The sequence below is a fragment of the Melospiza melodia genome, chromosome 19 (assembly GCF_035770615.1).
Source record: "Melospiza melodia melodia isolate bMelMel2 chromosome 19, bMelMel2.pri, whole genome shotgun sequence".
NCBI classification, from domain to species: domain Eukaryota; kingdom Metazoa; phylum Chordata; class Aves; order Passeriformes; family Passerellidae; genus Melospiza; species Melospiza melodia.
In genome coordinates this window covers 12,870,807-12,885,511 of record NC_086212.1, presented here as the reverse complement: position 1 = coordinate 12,885,511, position 14,705 = coordinate 12,870,807, and the positions used below count along the sequence as shown (strand labels likewise).

Below are 14,705 nucleotides of genomic sequence, written 5' to 3'. Positions count from 1 at the left end.
GCAAGGAGTTTTCTGTTATTTTGGGCCCCAGGAATCTTGCACTGAGTTGTTGTCTGTGGTTGCTGCTTTAGGAAGCTGCTGTCAGTAATGGGATGCCACACCATGAAACAAGTAGCTGTAGTTTTTGCATTATATCCTTCTTTAGAAAGGGCAGCTTGAACATACATTCTAAGGATATACAGAATATATTCTAAGTCTGTGGCATCATTTTGATGTATCTACTCTCAGTCTTGAGTCTTCTCTTGAGCAGCTCCTTCTGCAAGATGCAAGAGGATGATTTACAAATATTGTGTTTTATTTTATCCCTACCTGTGTCTGCTGTGGCTTTGTAAATGAAGGGCCCTCACAGATTCTGTCCTGTGGATTACAAATGAGAGCAGTAGAATTATGTAGGAGCTGGAGCAGAGAAGGACAAAAGACATAAAAATAAGATGCCAGGCTACAGTAAGACAACCTGCAGAGAAGTAAACCACTATGTCAACTGCTGGCTTTCCTTTTTCAGCAAGATTTGCCCCCAGAAAAAGGCACAAGGAAGCTCTCTGGAGCCTGGCTTTTGTTAGCTTGAGAGAACATCCAGTGGCTATTGAGGACACAGTGTAAAAAGGAAAAAGATCCTTTTTCTAAAAGTGTGTGGCTTTTGTGTGATACTTAAAAACAAAAAAGCCAACCCAGAAATACTCTACAGTAGTCTTCACAATATGTGTCTTCTTCTGAATAGCTTCTTAAAGCTGTGGCACTATGCAGGTTAATAATTTCCCTTCTGAAACTGATTTATGGAACTATATTTGTTTAATGGGCTCAAAATAAGATCCAGTGGGAGAAACAGCAATAGTAATAAAATGTCTGCATCACTAGAAAGATGTCAGTCTGCCTTTCTTTTGAGCTCTTTAATTTTTATGAGTTACTTTATACCATGACAAATGTTATTCTGCTGGCAAAGAATGTTTTTTAGTACCTAGATGGGCCTTGCAATTTTCCAAAGCTCTGCAGACCGATAGGATTCCTTTTCCTGTAACACTTTGATCAGTTCTCAGTTTTGTTACCACTCTCCAGATCTCTTCCTATTCTGGATGAACAGGTGAGACCAGTTATGGGAGTACTATAAAGCTTTCAACACTTCCCAGGCAGCCAAGGAGCTCGAAATAGATCTGACTTCAGCCCCAGCAGAGCTGAACTTGGATTCAGCTGTTTAGGATGAGTTAAATACTACTCCAGCTTGCATGGGCTTAGCCATAATTTGTCACCTACTTGAGATATGCTGAGGAATACCAAGCTACCAGGAGGATGGTCAGAGTGAAGAGGAGCACGTGAGAACTCCGGGACAGGAGAGTGGACACTTCTTGCTGTTTGTTATCGCTGAGAATAAATCTCTTCACTTGAGGGTTACAGCTGATACTGAGCAATGGTTTATTACTGCTGATCCCTGTTAAAAAGGTTGCAAGGAATCTTGTTTATGGCAGAGTCCCCAGGGGAAGGGGAGAGGAGGAGTGAGGGGAAGTTATCCCTCTGTGTGCAGCACATCTGGTGCTGTTCAGACATTGATGCTGGAAAACAAGGAGGGGGAAGAACACTCCTGTATTCATTCCAGTCAGGAAGAAAAGCTCATGTTGGAAATTGGAAAAGTTTGAATAGGAACTCCACTGGCCAGAAAGTTGAGATATCACTCTGTGATTTTTTTGGGGGGCTTGTTATCTTTCCCTTCCCTTGAATTCATCCCTCCTTTTAATTTTTTTCCTTCTTTTTTTTTTAGCAGACTCATTACTCCCCCCAGTCTCTGCTAATTACTCTGATACAGCTCCCAGTTCTCATAAATTACCTGTGGAAGTTTCAGACTATTTAGAATGATTTGCTTCATAGTATCTGGTCTGTCTTTATGATACCACTCAGTTTTGGTTTTGATCTCATTTTTCATCCTGAGTGTGGTTAATGGTGGTGTGATAAACACCTGTGGGTTCTTTCTGAGTGAAATGATGTGATTTGTTTACATAATGCACTGCATTTCCAATCTGCCTGATTGTACTAATATGTTTAATATGAAATTAATATTAACTTATTCCAGTGGAAAGAAGCAAAACCAGAAGAACTCATGGATTCGAAACTTAGGTGTGTGTTTGAGCTACCAGCAGAGAATGATAAGCCTGTGAGTATTTTCAGATGCATACTGAGTGATTTGACTTAATACCACAGTAAATCCTGTAAAATGGCATGTTTGTACAGACAGCTGTATAAGCACAAGACAGAACCCTCTGTTCACTGCCTGGATGGCATCACCCTTTAAAAACACAATGTAAACTATTTAAAATCTTGGTAATCCTTGGTGTAACTAACAGCCAGTTTAAACTTCATAAATGCAACAGTGGCACAAAGCAATTTTTGAGTTGATCTGTTGTCATTTAGTGAAAGGTCACAGAATAAAGAATACTTAAAAAAATTAGAGGTGCTGATTGCTGGTTGTGAAGCTCAGAGTTTATAGTGAAGCAGTTATAATCATCAGCAATATAAATTTCACTGCCTGTCCAACATTCCTTAGAACAATTCTGATTTTGTCAGGTGAATTGATAGAAAACTGATGAGGAAGACACAAATGCAGTTAGGAATTATATTGAAATTATTATCTGTAATATTGTAGGATCCTTTCTTGTTATGGTAATAGACACGATAATTTGTAATGCAAATATGTATTGTCCAGTGTAAAACTGGTAATGGATTGAATAAACTGAAAAATGCTTCCTAGTGTGCGGGTACTAAAGGCACAGTTGTTCTACCTTGCACTGAACATCTGTAATTAGGATTATGTAATTGGCTGGGGAGAGGTTTGATTTTATGGGAGACCCTTTCCAAAGTGCAGAGCATGGAGGAGATCCAAAGGCAGGAGAGGGAGCAGGGTTGGGTTGGGAGATCTGAACTTTGTTTCCAGCTTGGGTTGCAAATTCCTGCATCCCCACAGAAACTCAGAAATAGGGAGAGGGGACAGCCAGGAGTGCAGGGGAGGGAGCTGCAGCCTGTGCTGGTGCTGCAGTGGCTGCTTGTGCTGTGCCTGGGGAGGGACCCTTGGTTGTGCACCTGGTTTAGGGACATTTCTGTACATGCAGGGTCTGAAAAGTCAAGGTTATTCTCTCTTCACTTACTGCTGCTGATCTGATGTTTTCTGGGATAGCAGTAAAGTTACAGAAAGCAAAATGTTGTTTATTTCTTTTGATACAGGCACGTGTCAGGTGTGCACAGACAATTTTACCTGATTCTCCTCCTATGTATCAGGTGTGTGGTGTGGTGTTAATAACTAACCAAAAATCACTCTATCCTTTTTTAACAGCATGACATAGAAATAAATAAAATTGCATCCACAACTGCAACAAAGACAGATTCCTCTATAATGTCTAAATCAATAAGTTCTTCTTTGGATGACACTGAAGTTAAGAAAGTAATGGAAGACTATAAGAGGCTTCAAGTAGAAGTTCAGAGGTTACGGGAGGAGAATAAACAGTTTAAGGTAAAGATTGCTGTTGTTTTCTTTTCAGATTTACCCTTTTCCTGAAAAAGAAGCTTCCATCTTAAAGGTTTGGTTACCTGACCTTAGCACAATATTTTACTGCTGTCTATAAAGTAAAAGATAATTCAGGTTTCTCTGTAAACTGCGAGAAGGTGCTGAAATCAATGGTTCCTTTGAAAGGAGGCACAAGTCATGCAGTCACAGAAGGAGATTGGGTAGCAACCCAGAGCCCAGAGGAGTGAATTCCCCCTCTTTTTTCTTTTCCCACCTAATTTCTCAGTCTGAATTAAGCATTCAGTGTTGGACTTGGCCCCTTCTCCCAAACCATGGGAGCTTGAGGGCAGTGTTGTGCAAATACTGAGTGTTTCAGTAATTGCACCTGTAATGTGCTGCTGAAATGGCCAAATTAAGACAGATGAATGGGAAATGGGCTTCCTGTCATATCCAGCACATGGCTGGGAAATCCAGTAATTGAGAAGCCTTTATCACACTGCTGAAAAATTCTTTTTACAGTAGCTTGACTTGCTGTAAGTGTCTACTTCCATGGGTATCAGCACCAAGGAAAGTGTGGATGCTGTGACTCCTGCAGCCCAGTGAAAGGAGCTCTGTTCTCTCAGCTCTGGTGCTGCTTGGCTGGCTGATGCATGAAGGAATTCTTGAAAACAGTTTTGTTTTGCACAGAAATAATATGTGCACCTAACAGACATGGCCCTAACTTCCCCTTGTGTTCTTGTTTTGCCAGTGACTCAGTACTGTTAAATTCTGTATGATTTTATTTAATTTTTTACCAAATTGTTCTTGACTAAACACTGTACAAGAGCTATCTAGAATTGAGCTGATGTCTTACATAAACATCCCAGATAGGTGAGCTCTTTGTCCCTTTGTGGAGTGTTAAAAACACCTGTAAAATACCAGAAAGCAATGCTGAATCACTGCCTGCTGTCAGTGCTGTCAGTGTCAGGCTGGAGTCACTGTCAGAAGGAAATTAAAATATTTTAAATGAAAATTTGTTGTTTCTATATCAAGTGTTTTGTATTTAAACAGCATTTTATTGTTTACAAAAGTCAGTTGTCTCCATTCAGAATTAGAGCAGCAGTGAGGTGTTGGGTAGCCTGTGGCTTTCAATTAGTCAATAAATAAATTATTAATAGAAAAATAAGTTCACCTTCAGATCATGTAGGTGTCCCTTTAAATTCAAAAGTGAGAAACACTGACATACCCCAAGCCCTTTGAACTCCACTTACCTGGCAATTTTGAAGACTGCAGTAACTTTCATTACAATTGGGTTCCTTGAGTATTTAGGTAGAGACTGGAGACTTTTGCTTTGATACCTTATACTTTTGCACTATAATACTGTATCACATTAAGAAGTCTAACACTGTTGCTTCAGCTGGACACAAATTAAGTCACAAAAGACTCATTTCCCCTCTCCTGGAGTGCTCAGAGTGTGTGTGTGATGGAGTGTGCTAACACACAGCTGTGCTGCACAGCAGCTCAGGGAGAGCTGAGGGGAGCATCATTCCCACCTGGAATGAGAATTTCTGCTGGTGTTGCTTTGTTTTATCTGTTGTCTCATCTTTAAATCAGGTGAGCTGCCAAATTCCTATCAAGTAAAATATCCTAATTATTGCCATTAGATTCATGTCAAAATGTCAGCATTAATATGATGGGGAAGCTGATTTCCCTTCAAGGGCTGGGAGATCTGCTTGTGACATCTGACATGGAAAATGAGGAGTGTAATTGCCTTGGCTTGTGAAAAACATGCAACTTCATCTTAGTTATACTAAGAAACGTTTTCCCCAACAGCACCTTTGTTACAGAGCAAGAAAAGCACCTTCATGGCATTTCCTCCATCATTTTTCTGAAGTTCTGGAGCCATCTCCAGATGGCTTTGGGCAGGAGTTCCTGCAGGTTCCTCAGTGCTTCCCCCCTCCCTTGGCTTTCCCCTCCTGCCTCACTGCCCTTCCTTCTCAGGATCATTCAGGACACAGAGCTCTAACTTAGCTGTCAATTTGCTTTCACCTATTCTGTAACACCCACCCAAATAAATACAAGAATATCATTTAAATATGAATATTTAAAGCTTTTTTTTTGTAGAGATAACCAATCTCTCCTCCTTTAGGAAGAAGATGGACTGCGGATGAGGAAGGTACCCCAGACAAACAACCCAATCTCTCCTTCTGCAGCTGCTGTCAAGGACGAAGGGCTCAGCTCCAGACTACTTGCTTTGGTGGTTTTGTTCTTTGTCTTTGGTGTAATTATAGGAAAAATAGCCTTGTAGAGGCAGCATGCTGGAAATTGTAAATTGGTTTGATGGTTCTGCCATATCATTGGATTAAATTTATTCATAACAATGTTTAAAAAAAAAATTAATGTATGACATCTCACAGGTCTTGCCTTTAAATTACCCCTGCACAAATACTATGTAACATAATCTAGAAAGTTCAAAATGTACGGTGAGGGAATGAATGAAAGAGAATATGCTTCAATGATGAAGGGGGGAGAAAATCCTGATTTAACACTACAATGGAATATTGTATATGTCATTTTAAACATTCTTAGGCCCTGGTACATGTTGCTGGATTACCTCTTTTTAAAAAAAAAAAATTTAAAAAAAAGGAAAACTAGAAAAATCTCTTCCTCCACTGCTGGAGCTGGCCCTAGGGATGTTTGGAGCTGGGTTAGGCAGGAGGTGTTGATAACTTCTGTAAAATACGTTAATCCACCATTCTGCTCATGAATTTAACAGTTTCTGTCAGTGTCTTCAACTCTGTGCAAGTTACCAATTTCTTGGCACTTCAGTGAGTAGTGAGAAGCTGCAAAGCCTTGGGTGTGGCAGCACTGAGGGAGCTGGGCAGCACCGAGGGGCTCGTTCAGAATAAAGGTCAATGCCTTGTTCTCACCAAGGGACCAAGCTACATTGCTGTTGGTTCATTTAGTTGAATTAAAATGTTATTCAGAGATGTTTAATGCATATTTGACTTATTTAATGTATTTCATCTCATGTTTCCTTATTATCACGAAATTGACTGATTCTTTGTGGTATGAGAAGGCGCCTGTTCAAAGCCAGTGACGAGAACTAAAAATTTGCTGCTGTAGTGGTGCAAGATTCTTCTGCCTCCTGATGTTTTGGGCACTACACCATTGTTGGGAGTTTTGATCATCTGAGCATTGGGAAAAACAGTGGTCAGGAAACTGTTCTTGTATGTAAATAAGTCTATTTAGGGGAGAAACAAAGATATCAGTAGTAAATTAGTCCTATGCCGTAAAAAGACCAATCTTGTTTGACTATGTAGCATCTTAAAAAAAAAAAGAAAAAAAGAAAGAAAAGAAAAATTAAATAAAGCCCCCAAATTAATGTTTCCTTTGTTACTTTTGTCCTGTTCTCACAGTTTTAGAGGTGGGGAGGAAGCAGTGTTCTCTTGTCAGCTTTGTTCATAGCATAAGGAAGCTTGCAGTCTGATTTCAGGGTGAATTTCTCTTTTTTTCCAGACTAATTTTAATATCAAAGCAAACCATCCCATGGTGAGCCTGACGCACAAAAGTTGTTCAGAGTCTCCATGCTGAGGTACAAGGTAACATCCCACCTTCCAGGTTAGTTGGGTTCAGCAGTTCAGACACTTGACAGCGCCTTTAGAATCAGGAGATTTTGTTTCTAAGCTTCCTTTTACCACAAGGTGTGTAAGCAAACTCAGTGTGTTTTAACATGATGGATTCAATAGATTAAACAGTTTTTGAGCAGGTAAATTCACATCTATTCTCAAATGGGAGACCCAAAACCATTCAGTGGCAAAATTTGTTGTAGCATGTTACAAGATGAGGCTGAGTCTTTTACAGATGACTTCTGTCATTCCTTGCCTGTTCTGGGGTTCTGTGAGAGCTGTGGGGCTGCAGCCTCTCTGCTGCACCCTTGACCTTGTGTTTGTCCCACTTGTGTCTGCAAGTGCAAATAAGTGAAATTTAATGTAAGGCTTAATAAGAAAAATAGGTGGGAAAAAAAACCTTGTGATTGGTGTGTTCAGCTTCTGAACATGAGTCTGGAAGTATTTCTAGGAGATTCAATAGAAAGGAGAGGTGTATTTTTGGCATTTTGAAGTGCTGGTGCCTTGTCTGCTCAGAGGGAAGGGACAGAGCCACTGCAGCCTGGCTGCAAAGGGCAGGGCAGGAGGGAGAGGAGCTGGAAAGGACAAAGCAGGGAGTTCATGGGACAAATTGGGCAGAATTGATAAAGAAGATACTGCCTGGGCAGTAGAAGCTGAAGAAAACTTTCTAATGAAGCATTCTTTACAGAAAGGCAAGGTTGTGAGTGACACTGCAAAATTAATTTTCATGGCTTTGAAGAATATATTTGAGAAAACCTTTGCTGAAGGAAGACTGAGATATGAAGTAGATTTTTTTTTAAGTGGCTGTAAATATCTTGTTTTCTTATCAGAATTTCTGATTCACTTTGAAAAAATAAGGTTTTTTTGAGTCCTTTGTTCAGCTTAAAAACAGCCTAAAAGTGGTTGGTTTAAGAAAAAAAAAATTGCTATCTTTGCAGGATAAAGGGGGAGGATTTTAGATTTAAACTGGTCTCCTGTGAGGGTATCTGAAGCAATGTTCAGGCAGGTTTCACACCCAGTGTAAGCTGCCTTTGCTGGCCCAGGGCAGAGCCAGGAGCAGCTCTGTCCTCCCCAGTGCTCAGCAGGGACCTCTTGGTGATCTGAGCCAGCCTGGAGCTGTTCATGAGCAGAGCTGTGCCTGTGTTTGCACTCTGGGATCATAAAGAGGTCCCAGAAAACCTTCTCATGCTTTTCCACTGAGCAAGGAGACCAGGAGAGGATTTCAGTGTTGGTGACATCTGTAACCTGCAGCTGGGCTGACCCGCACCATCAGTCCTAAACAAGACTCTTAAATTAACTGCTTGTATTTTGGAATTTAGCAAAATCCTGAGGTTTTCGCTCACCATTTTTCACAAGAGCCTGAACACAGTAGCCCTGAATTGTCTGGGTAATGCTTTGCTTTGCTGAGCTTGAAATAAAGTCACTGATCAGGGGAATTCTCAGCCCCTGTTTGACCAAACCCTTCCTTCATAGGCAGTAGAGAGAAATCTTAAGGATTTTTTTTCTTCCAAGGTTCCTAAAAGGCCAGTTTGTAGATAGAGTGCAAATATAGATTGGATGGATATTCCTAAGCCACCTGGCTCTTTTTGTAAGTTGTTCCTTTCATGGCAACACAAGAGCAAATGTTGTCATGAAGTATTCCCAGAAAGTGAATTATTCTGAAGGACACTGTGTATCTTAGGAAGTTGTGCACAAAATGTAGAGTTTCTAAATAAGATAATTGTCTGGGGTCCTCACACAACATCAGATGTTAGAAACCTGTGATTGATTCATGGTAGTAGAAATCAAGTTATTACTAATCTAATTCTTGTCCTTGCTGTTACTTTAAGATGACCACTTGCACATTCATTGTTGATTTTTGTAACACCTAGCAGAGGCTGCTTGGTGCACTCTGGGCGAATTTGGGATAAACAGAAACCTGAAATATCTCAAAGCCTAGAGCTGGGAAACAAATGGAAAATGATTTCTTCTATTTTGAGATGTAGTTCTCCACATCTTAAAGCAAATACTCCGTGCATGGATGATCATAACTATTGCTGTGCATGGCAGTTGTCAGCTGGGAGTGCACAGCTGGAACAGCTGCACTGCAAGCCAGGAGCAGCTCAGGTTACTGGGGAGTGGCCTGGGGGCTGAAGAGCAAGATCATGTCATATTGTTATGTTGAGGGGGATTGATGTACCATAATGTCATTTTCTAAAAATACAGGATTGTAAAGCTCAGTGGTGGTGTTACTTTTTCCTCCTGAAATGCTGTTAGTGGGATAAAGTTGGAGCTTCACTTTGCAATTCACTAGAATTTCTTTTCATCAATAAACTATGAAGGGTTTGTATCTGCTGCACATGTGAACTTGCAATTCTTGTCAGCAATTTTACATCGTGGTGTGCACAAGGAATGGATCATTTGTGTCTTGGCTTACTTGATGTTTCATTGCCAGTGGAAGAAAACTGTCATCCCTTTTCTTCAGAAGATGGCACTTCTGCCTCTTCAGTGGAATGTCCCTCATTTTCAGGCACAATAGTGGCTTCACTGTAGTGCTCCTAATTTGAAATTATATTTCTCTTGCCCTATGTGATACCCTGAAATTCCACATCCTGAGTTCTGTTTTCTATAAAAAGTAAGTGAGGAAAAAAGCACCACCAAAAATCCCTCATTTGAAATTAAAGCCCCTGTAAAACAACACTCTGAGGCTCCTGTTTGTTGTGGCTGGGTCACAGCTGCACTGGTGCTGCACTGGTGCTGCACAGAGCCTGGAGAGCCACTGTGCCAGGTTTGGGAATGGGGAAGCATCCCTGGCCCAAGTCCTGGAGTGAGCAAGTTGAGAAGTGACAGGTGGTGGGTGAAATTCAGTTTATGTGTTTGGGATTTGGAGAAGATCAGCTTCACAGAACAAAGTAATTGTGTTTCCACTGCTCAAATCTGCTTAACTATAAAAGTTGGTTGATTAATGGGTTGGGGGTTTTTACTGGATAAATGAAGATTATTTTTAAAATAACACAAGTGAGAGCCAGCTAGGAATCTTGCACGTGGTACTCCAGTGAGCACACACCTGCACACTTGCTGGTGACTGTGTCCTGTCACTCACTCTGCCATTTCCTGTGGCTTCAGTTCCTGTTCAAGAACTAATTTCACATTTGTACTTGAAGAGTAAAACTTTAAAACCTTTCCTAAACTTCCACATAGCTCTCTTTGCTACAGTCCAGGCCTGGATTTGTCCTGAAGCCTCCACAGAGTGAAAAGCACAAAAGGGACACGGGGTCTGTGAGCACAGAAATGAGGCTGCTTTTCCTTGGAGTAAACTTGAACTTTGGATCTTTCCTCCTGTGATCTGTCATTAGAAAATGGCCTTTTCCAGAGAGCAAAACAAAAGAAGTTAAGAAAACAAATGAATTAAGAAGAAATAATTGAAGCTGTGTATTACAAGTTGACATTATACATCTGGCATTTCTGTTTATGTTTCTGCATTGGTACATTTCATTCTGATTTAATAAGTTCCTAATTTTGTGGGTTTTTTTTCAAGATTCTGAAGTGCCTATGAAGAACAGCCTGTAGTAAAGTATTGTTCCCAGTTTAGCTGTACTTCATTTTTTTAATCAAATCTTTTTCTTTAGTGGATAAACTCACAAGATTAGAAAAGCCTCTTGAACTCCCTCATGTTTAGTTTGGCAAATGTCCTACACACAATTACCCACAGAGAGCTACTTTTGAAAGACCCTTATTAAGGCTGTACAAAGTCAAGCACTCAGGAGGTAGGAAATGGCAGAACCAGGTTTGTGCTCTGTGAGTTTGGGAAGCACATTGCAGTGTCTGATCATTTCAGTGATCAAAAACTGAGCTGACACTGCTCAGAAATTGTCCAAAACTGCCCAGCTTTGTGTGCCTGGACTTGGAGAACCCTAAATTCTCTGAAGTTATGTATAAATAGATTTTTTAAAGTTGATTTCCAATGTGGCACTGTGGTGTTGGGTGTAACCCCCCATGTGTGTGCTGGGGGAGTTCTTTGTGTTTGTGTGTGGATCCCCATTCTTGACCTGAGCTCCTGCTGGGGAGGAACCCGGAGCTGAAGCAGCAATTTCTGTTTCCACATTTCACTGGGAGGCCACACACAAGTGTGATTGCAGCCAGGAGTCTCTGCCTCAGTGCTGAGCCCAGAGGAGCATTTCTGTGGGGGCTGGAGGCTCTGCTGCCCAATCTGCCTCCTGCTCTGCTCTGCCTGAGCTGTCAGATCTCGCTCCATCCCCTCCCTCAGCGCTGTGCTCCAGGCCAAGTCATCCTCGTTCCTTCCCTGCTCCTTGGCAAAGAACCTTGTTCAGCCAAGCACTTTAATGGCTTTTCTTCCCTGCTGCCTCTTTTCCATCTGGGTCTCTCTTCCCATCACCCTTCCAGGCTTGCCCTGCCCTGCCTGGGCTCTCCCTGGCACAGACCTGGCTGCTCCTGGTGCCTTCCCCATCCCCACAGCCACTCACTCACCTCCTGCTTCCTCTTTGTTTTCTCTTCCTCCTCACTCTCTGGGGAGTTTGGAGCAACAAGCCTTGTCACCCATCTCCTTTCTGTCTCCAGCTTCCCCCTGCTGTTCCAGTGCAGTGGATTTATTTATAGTGTGGGACAGACTTTGATATTCCATGTGGATTGTTTCTCAAACAAAGCAGTAGCACAATGCTGTTAATGTATCCAAAAGTGCTTCAGATTTTTTTTGTTTCATTTTATCTGGGAAATCTAGAATGCAAAAATGCATTCTGAGGTATTTTAAACAGGGAGGCATGAAGGTGATTAATTGGAAAAATAAGTTACTGTTAATTGAGCTTTGTGTCAGACCCAGGACTGTTTGTCTGGCAGACTTGGCTCCCACTTTAAACTTCTGCACCTGCTAAAGAAGCAGAAAATTGGAAAGGCAGCTTGTCTGAGGAGATTGTGATATTAAAGAAGGTACTGAAGGCTCAGTCTCAGTGCAGGAAGCCAGAAAATTGTTTGAGACTTGGGAAATTATTTTATTTTTTATTTTTGGGGTGGTTAAAAAATAATTAATCTTTTAAAAAATTATTCTAAGAGAAGTGAATGTGGAAGAGTTTACTAAGATACATGTGCCTGTTACCATCAACTTCCAGCACACACTGGCTTGGGTTTTCACAGGGACAGTAAAAATGTATTTATTTGTTTTGTGGTGGAAAGGAATCCAGTAGTCAGGATTAAAGCTCCTGGTCTGTGTCCTAGACCTGTTTTTCTGGAGCAGTGCTAGACATGAAGGATGAAATTAATTTGGTCTTGTTTATGCCAGATAAAGATAAATGAATGTCAGAAATGAGGTTGGAATCCTGATTGCAGTGGAGCTCAGCAAACAGCCATGTGAGTTGCTAATAAATTTAATTGGTGCTTCAAAAGGGCATATCTGAGCAAATTTCATACCAGATCTGGAAGTGGGGAGGAAATTAGATGAAAAACTGAAGTAGAATTGACAGTTTTCTAAGTGAAAGGTATTAAATGGCCAAAAAACAATAATTTTGCAATTGAGAAAGGGGACAACTTTGGCTAACTGCCCATCCTACTTCAGTGATGAAATGAGAGGGAAAATTAGATGGAAAGTAATATAAAACAAATAAGAAAAAGGGAAGCAGACAGCAATCCATTCAAAATGGGAGTTAGGAAATGCAGAAAATAAGGAAAGCACAACCCAAAGGAAAATAAAAATCTGGGTTGGAGTGCTTGGAGAGGGTGATGAGGAGCTGAAGTTCAGAGGAAATCTGCAATAGGATAAGAACTGTTAAGAAATAGATGCAGGAGATAAAACCTAGGGATGTAAGAGAACTGGAAAGGTGATGTCATTCCTTAGCAATGGTCAGGATTTAAAATTAACAGTTTTTAATTCAGGAGGCCCAAAAACCTCGATGAGCGTTTGGAAGGGAGGAGCCTGGGGCAGTGTGGAGCTGCTGCTGGGGGTGGGCAGTGGGACAGCCTGGAAGGAGATGGCAAAGGAGATGGATGTTCCTGATGGAGCCTGGTGTGAGTCCTCTCATTCTGTCTTTTGGGTTCCTTTGGGATCAGAGTGAGCTGGGTGTGTCAGGGCCCTGCAGAGCCGTGTGCTCCCTCAGTCACACACTGCTGCAGCTCAGACACAGCCACCATGAAATGGGGATGCCCAGAGCAGGGTTCTGCAGGGACCTGGCACATTCTGTGGTTCCAGATCACTGAGGAACACAGCACAAAATCACTACTGATAAAACATTACAGAAATATCCATGGCCAGGACCAGAATGAGAACAGCTCCATGCACATTCCCAGTGCAGTCCCAGGGTAAAAGCCTGATGAATACCAATGTGTTCTTGTTTTTAATTACTGTTAGCTGTAAGTGATTATCCTTCTGTATGTCTCAGCTGGGAGAGTTGGGAATTTTGGATGCAATTTGGATATTTACATTCTACAAGAGAAGCTGAGTAATTGGAATGGATGCAAAAAATATGATTCAGAAATTACTGGTGGAGTGTGAAAATGCCTTAGAGAGGGTGAGAGAAAACTCAGTTGGCTGAGATTTTCTACTAGAATTGAGACTGTCTTGATTACAGTGCACTAGTACCTTCACAGGCAGAAAATACTGCACACTGCAGCTCTCTGATCTTAAAAAGCAACACAAGAATCACCAACTGGCAGTCAAAGCCAGGCAAATTCAAATTGGAAAAAGGCACAAATTCTTAAGAGAGAATAACTGTGTAATTTAGGAATGTGTCTTCAAAAACTGTGAACAGAACAATAAAAGTTATGATATTTATGCAAATAGCTCTTCTGTGGGTTTTTTTCCTCTCAGAGGTGTCCTTAGAGGGGGGAAGGAGCTCCTGATGAGGTTTCACAGGGCAGTGCTGCCAGCAGAGCAGTGGGGCGCTGGTGCTGCTGGAGCCAGTGGTGCCTGAGCTGCTGCAGGGCAGAGCCTCCCAAGGGCTTGTGCTGACATTGCATAAGTGTGGGATGGTGTTTCACACCACTTTAATCTCATCCCCACCTGGAGAGGATCTGTGGCCTTGTAAGAGCTTTTACACCGTGCAGGGCCTGGACTCTTGTTAAGTTTAATCCATTTTGGTGGCATGTAAATGAAAAAAGTATCTGCACACAACTCTGATTCATGGGGGTAAATGTACAGCAGGAATTGCCTTGTCCCTCTCCCAGCCAAGCTCCAAAGGCAGCACAAGGCTGTTCCTGTGCCTGCCATGGGATGTGTCCTGCAGAACAGGTACCTGTGCTGATGGGAGCCACAGGAGCCTCTCCCTGGGCTGTGCTGAGCACAGTGATGGGAAACTCCTGAAGGAAAAGTTCTGCCAGTGTGTGGCTCTCAGGAGGTGCAGCTGAGCTGCCCAGGACTTGCCCAGTTCTCAGCATCCTGAAGGGAACATCCCCAAGGAGACACCACCTGCTCTGAGATCCCTTCAGTGGCCCGTGGGTCTCCGTGCAGCAGCAGGGAACAGAGCACAGCCTACAAGATTGGAAATAAGATTTGTCTGCTGAAGTCTCCAGGGATTAGGGAGGGAACCCAGGGCAAGGCAGCCAAGCCTGGCCCTTTTGTGTATCACCTTCAAGTAGAACTGTTCATGTGCATGACTAATATTGGGTCATGCCTGGAACATGTGAACATG

The 14,705-nt window shown here is 41.9% G+C and overlaps 1 protein-coding gene across 3 annotated transcripts in view; it reads left to right on the top strand.

Moving 5' to 3' along the window:
* Window positions 1-13,855, top strand: part of VAPB (VAMP associated protein B and C) — a 37,339-nt gene extending 23,484 nt beyond the window's left edge. The window contains exons 4-7 of one of the 3 annotated variants that reach the window (XM_063172586.1): window positions 2,060-2,140; window positions 3,205-3,258; window positions 3,519-3,557; window positions 5,613-13,855. In XM_063172586.1, coding sequence (XP_063028656.1) covers window positions 2,060-2,140; window positions 3,205-3,258; window positions 3,519-3,557; window positions 5,613-5,771 — 333 coding nt within the window. In that variant the 3' untranslated portion in view covers window positions 5,772-13,855. Of the gene's footprint in view, window positions 1-2,059; window positions 2,141-3,204; window positions 3,259-3,313; window positions 3,491-3,518; window positions 3,558-5,612 lie in introns of all 3 variants that reach the window. The other 2 variants (XM_063172587.1, XM_063172585.1) reach the window with 2 other exon arrangements.
* Window positions 13,856-14,705: the final 850 nt, after the last annotated feature.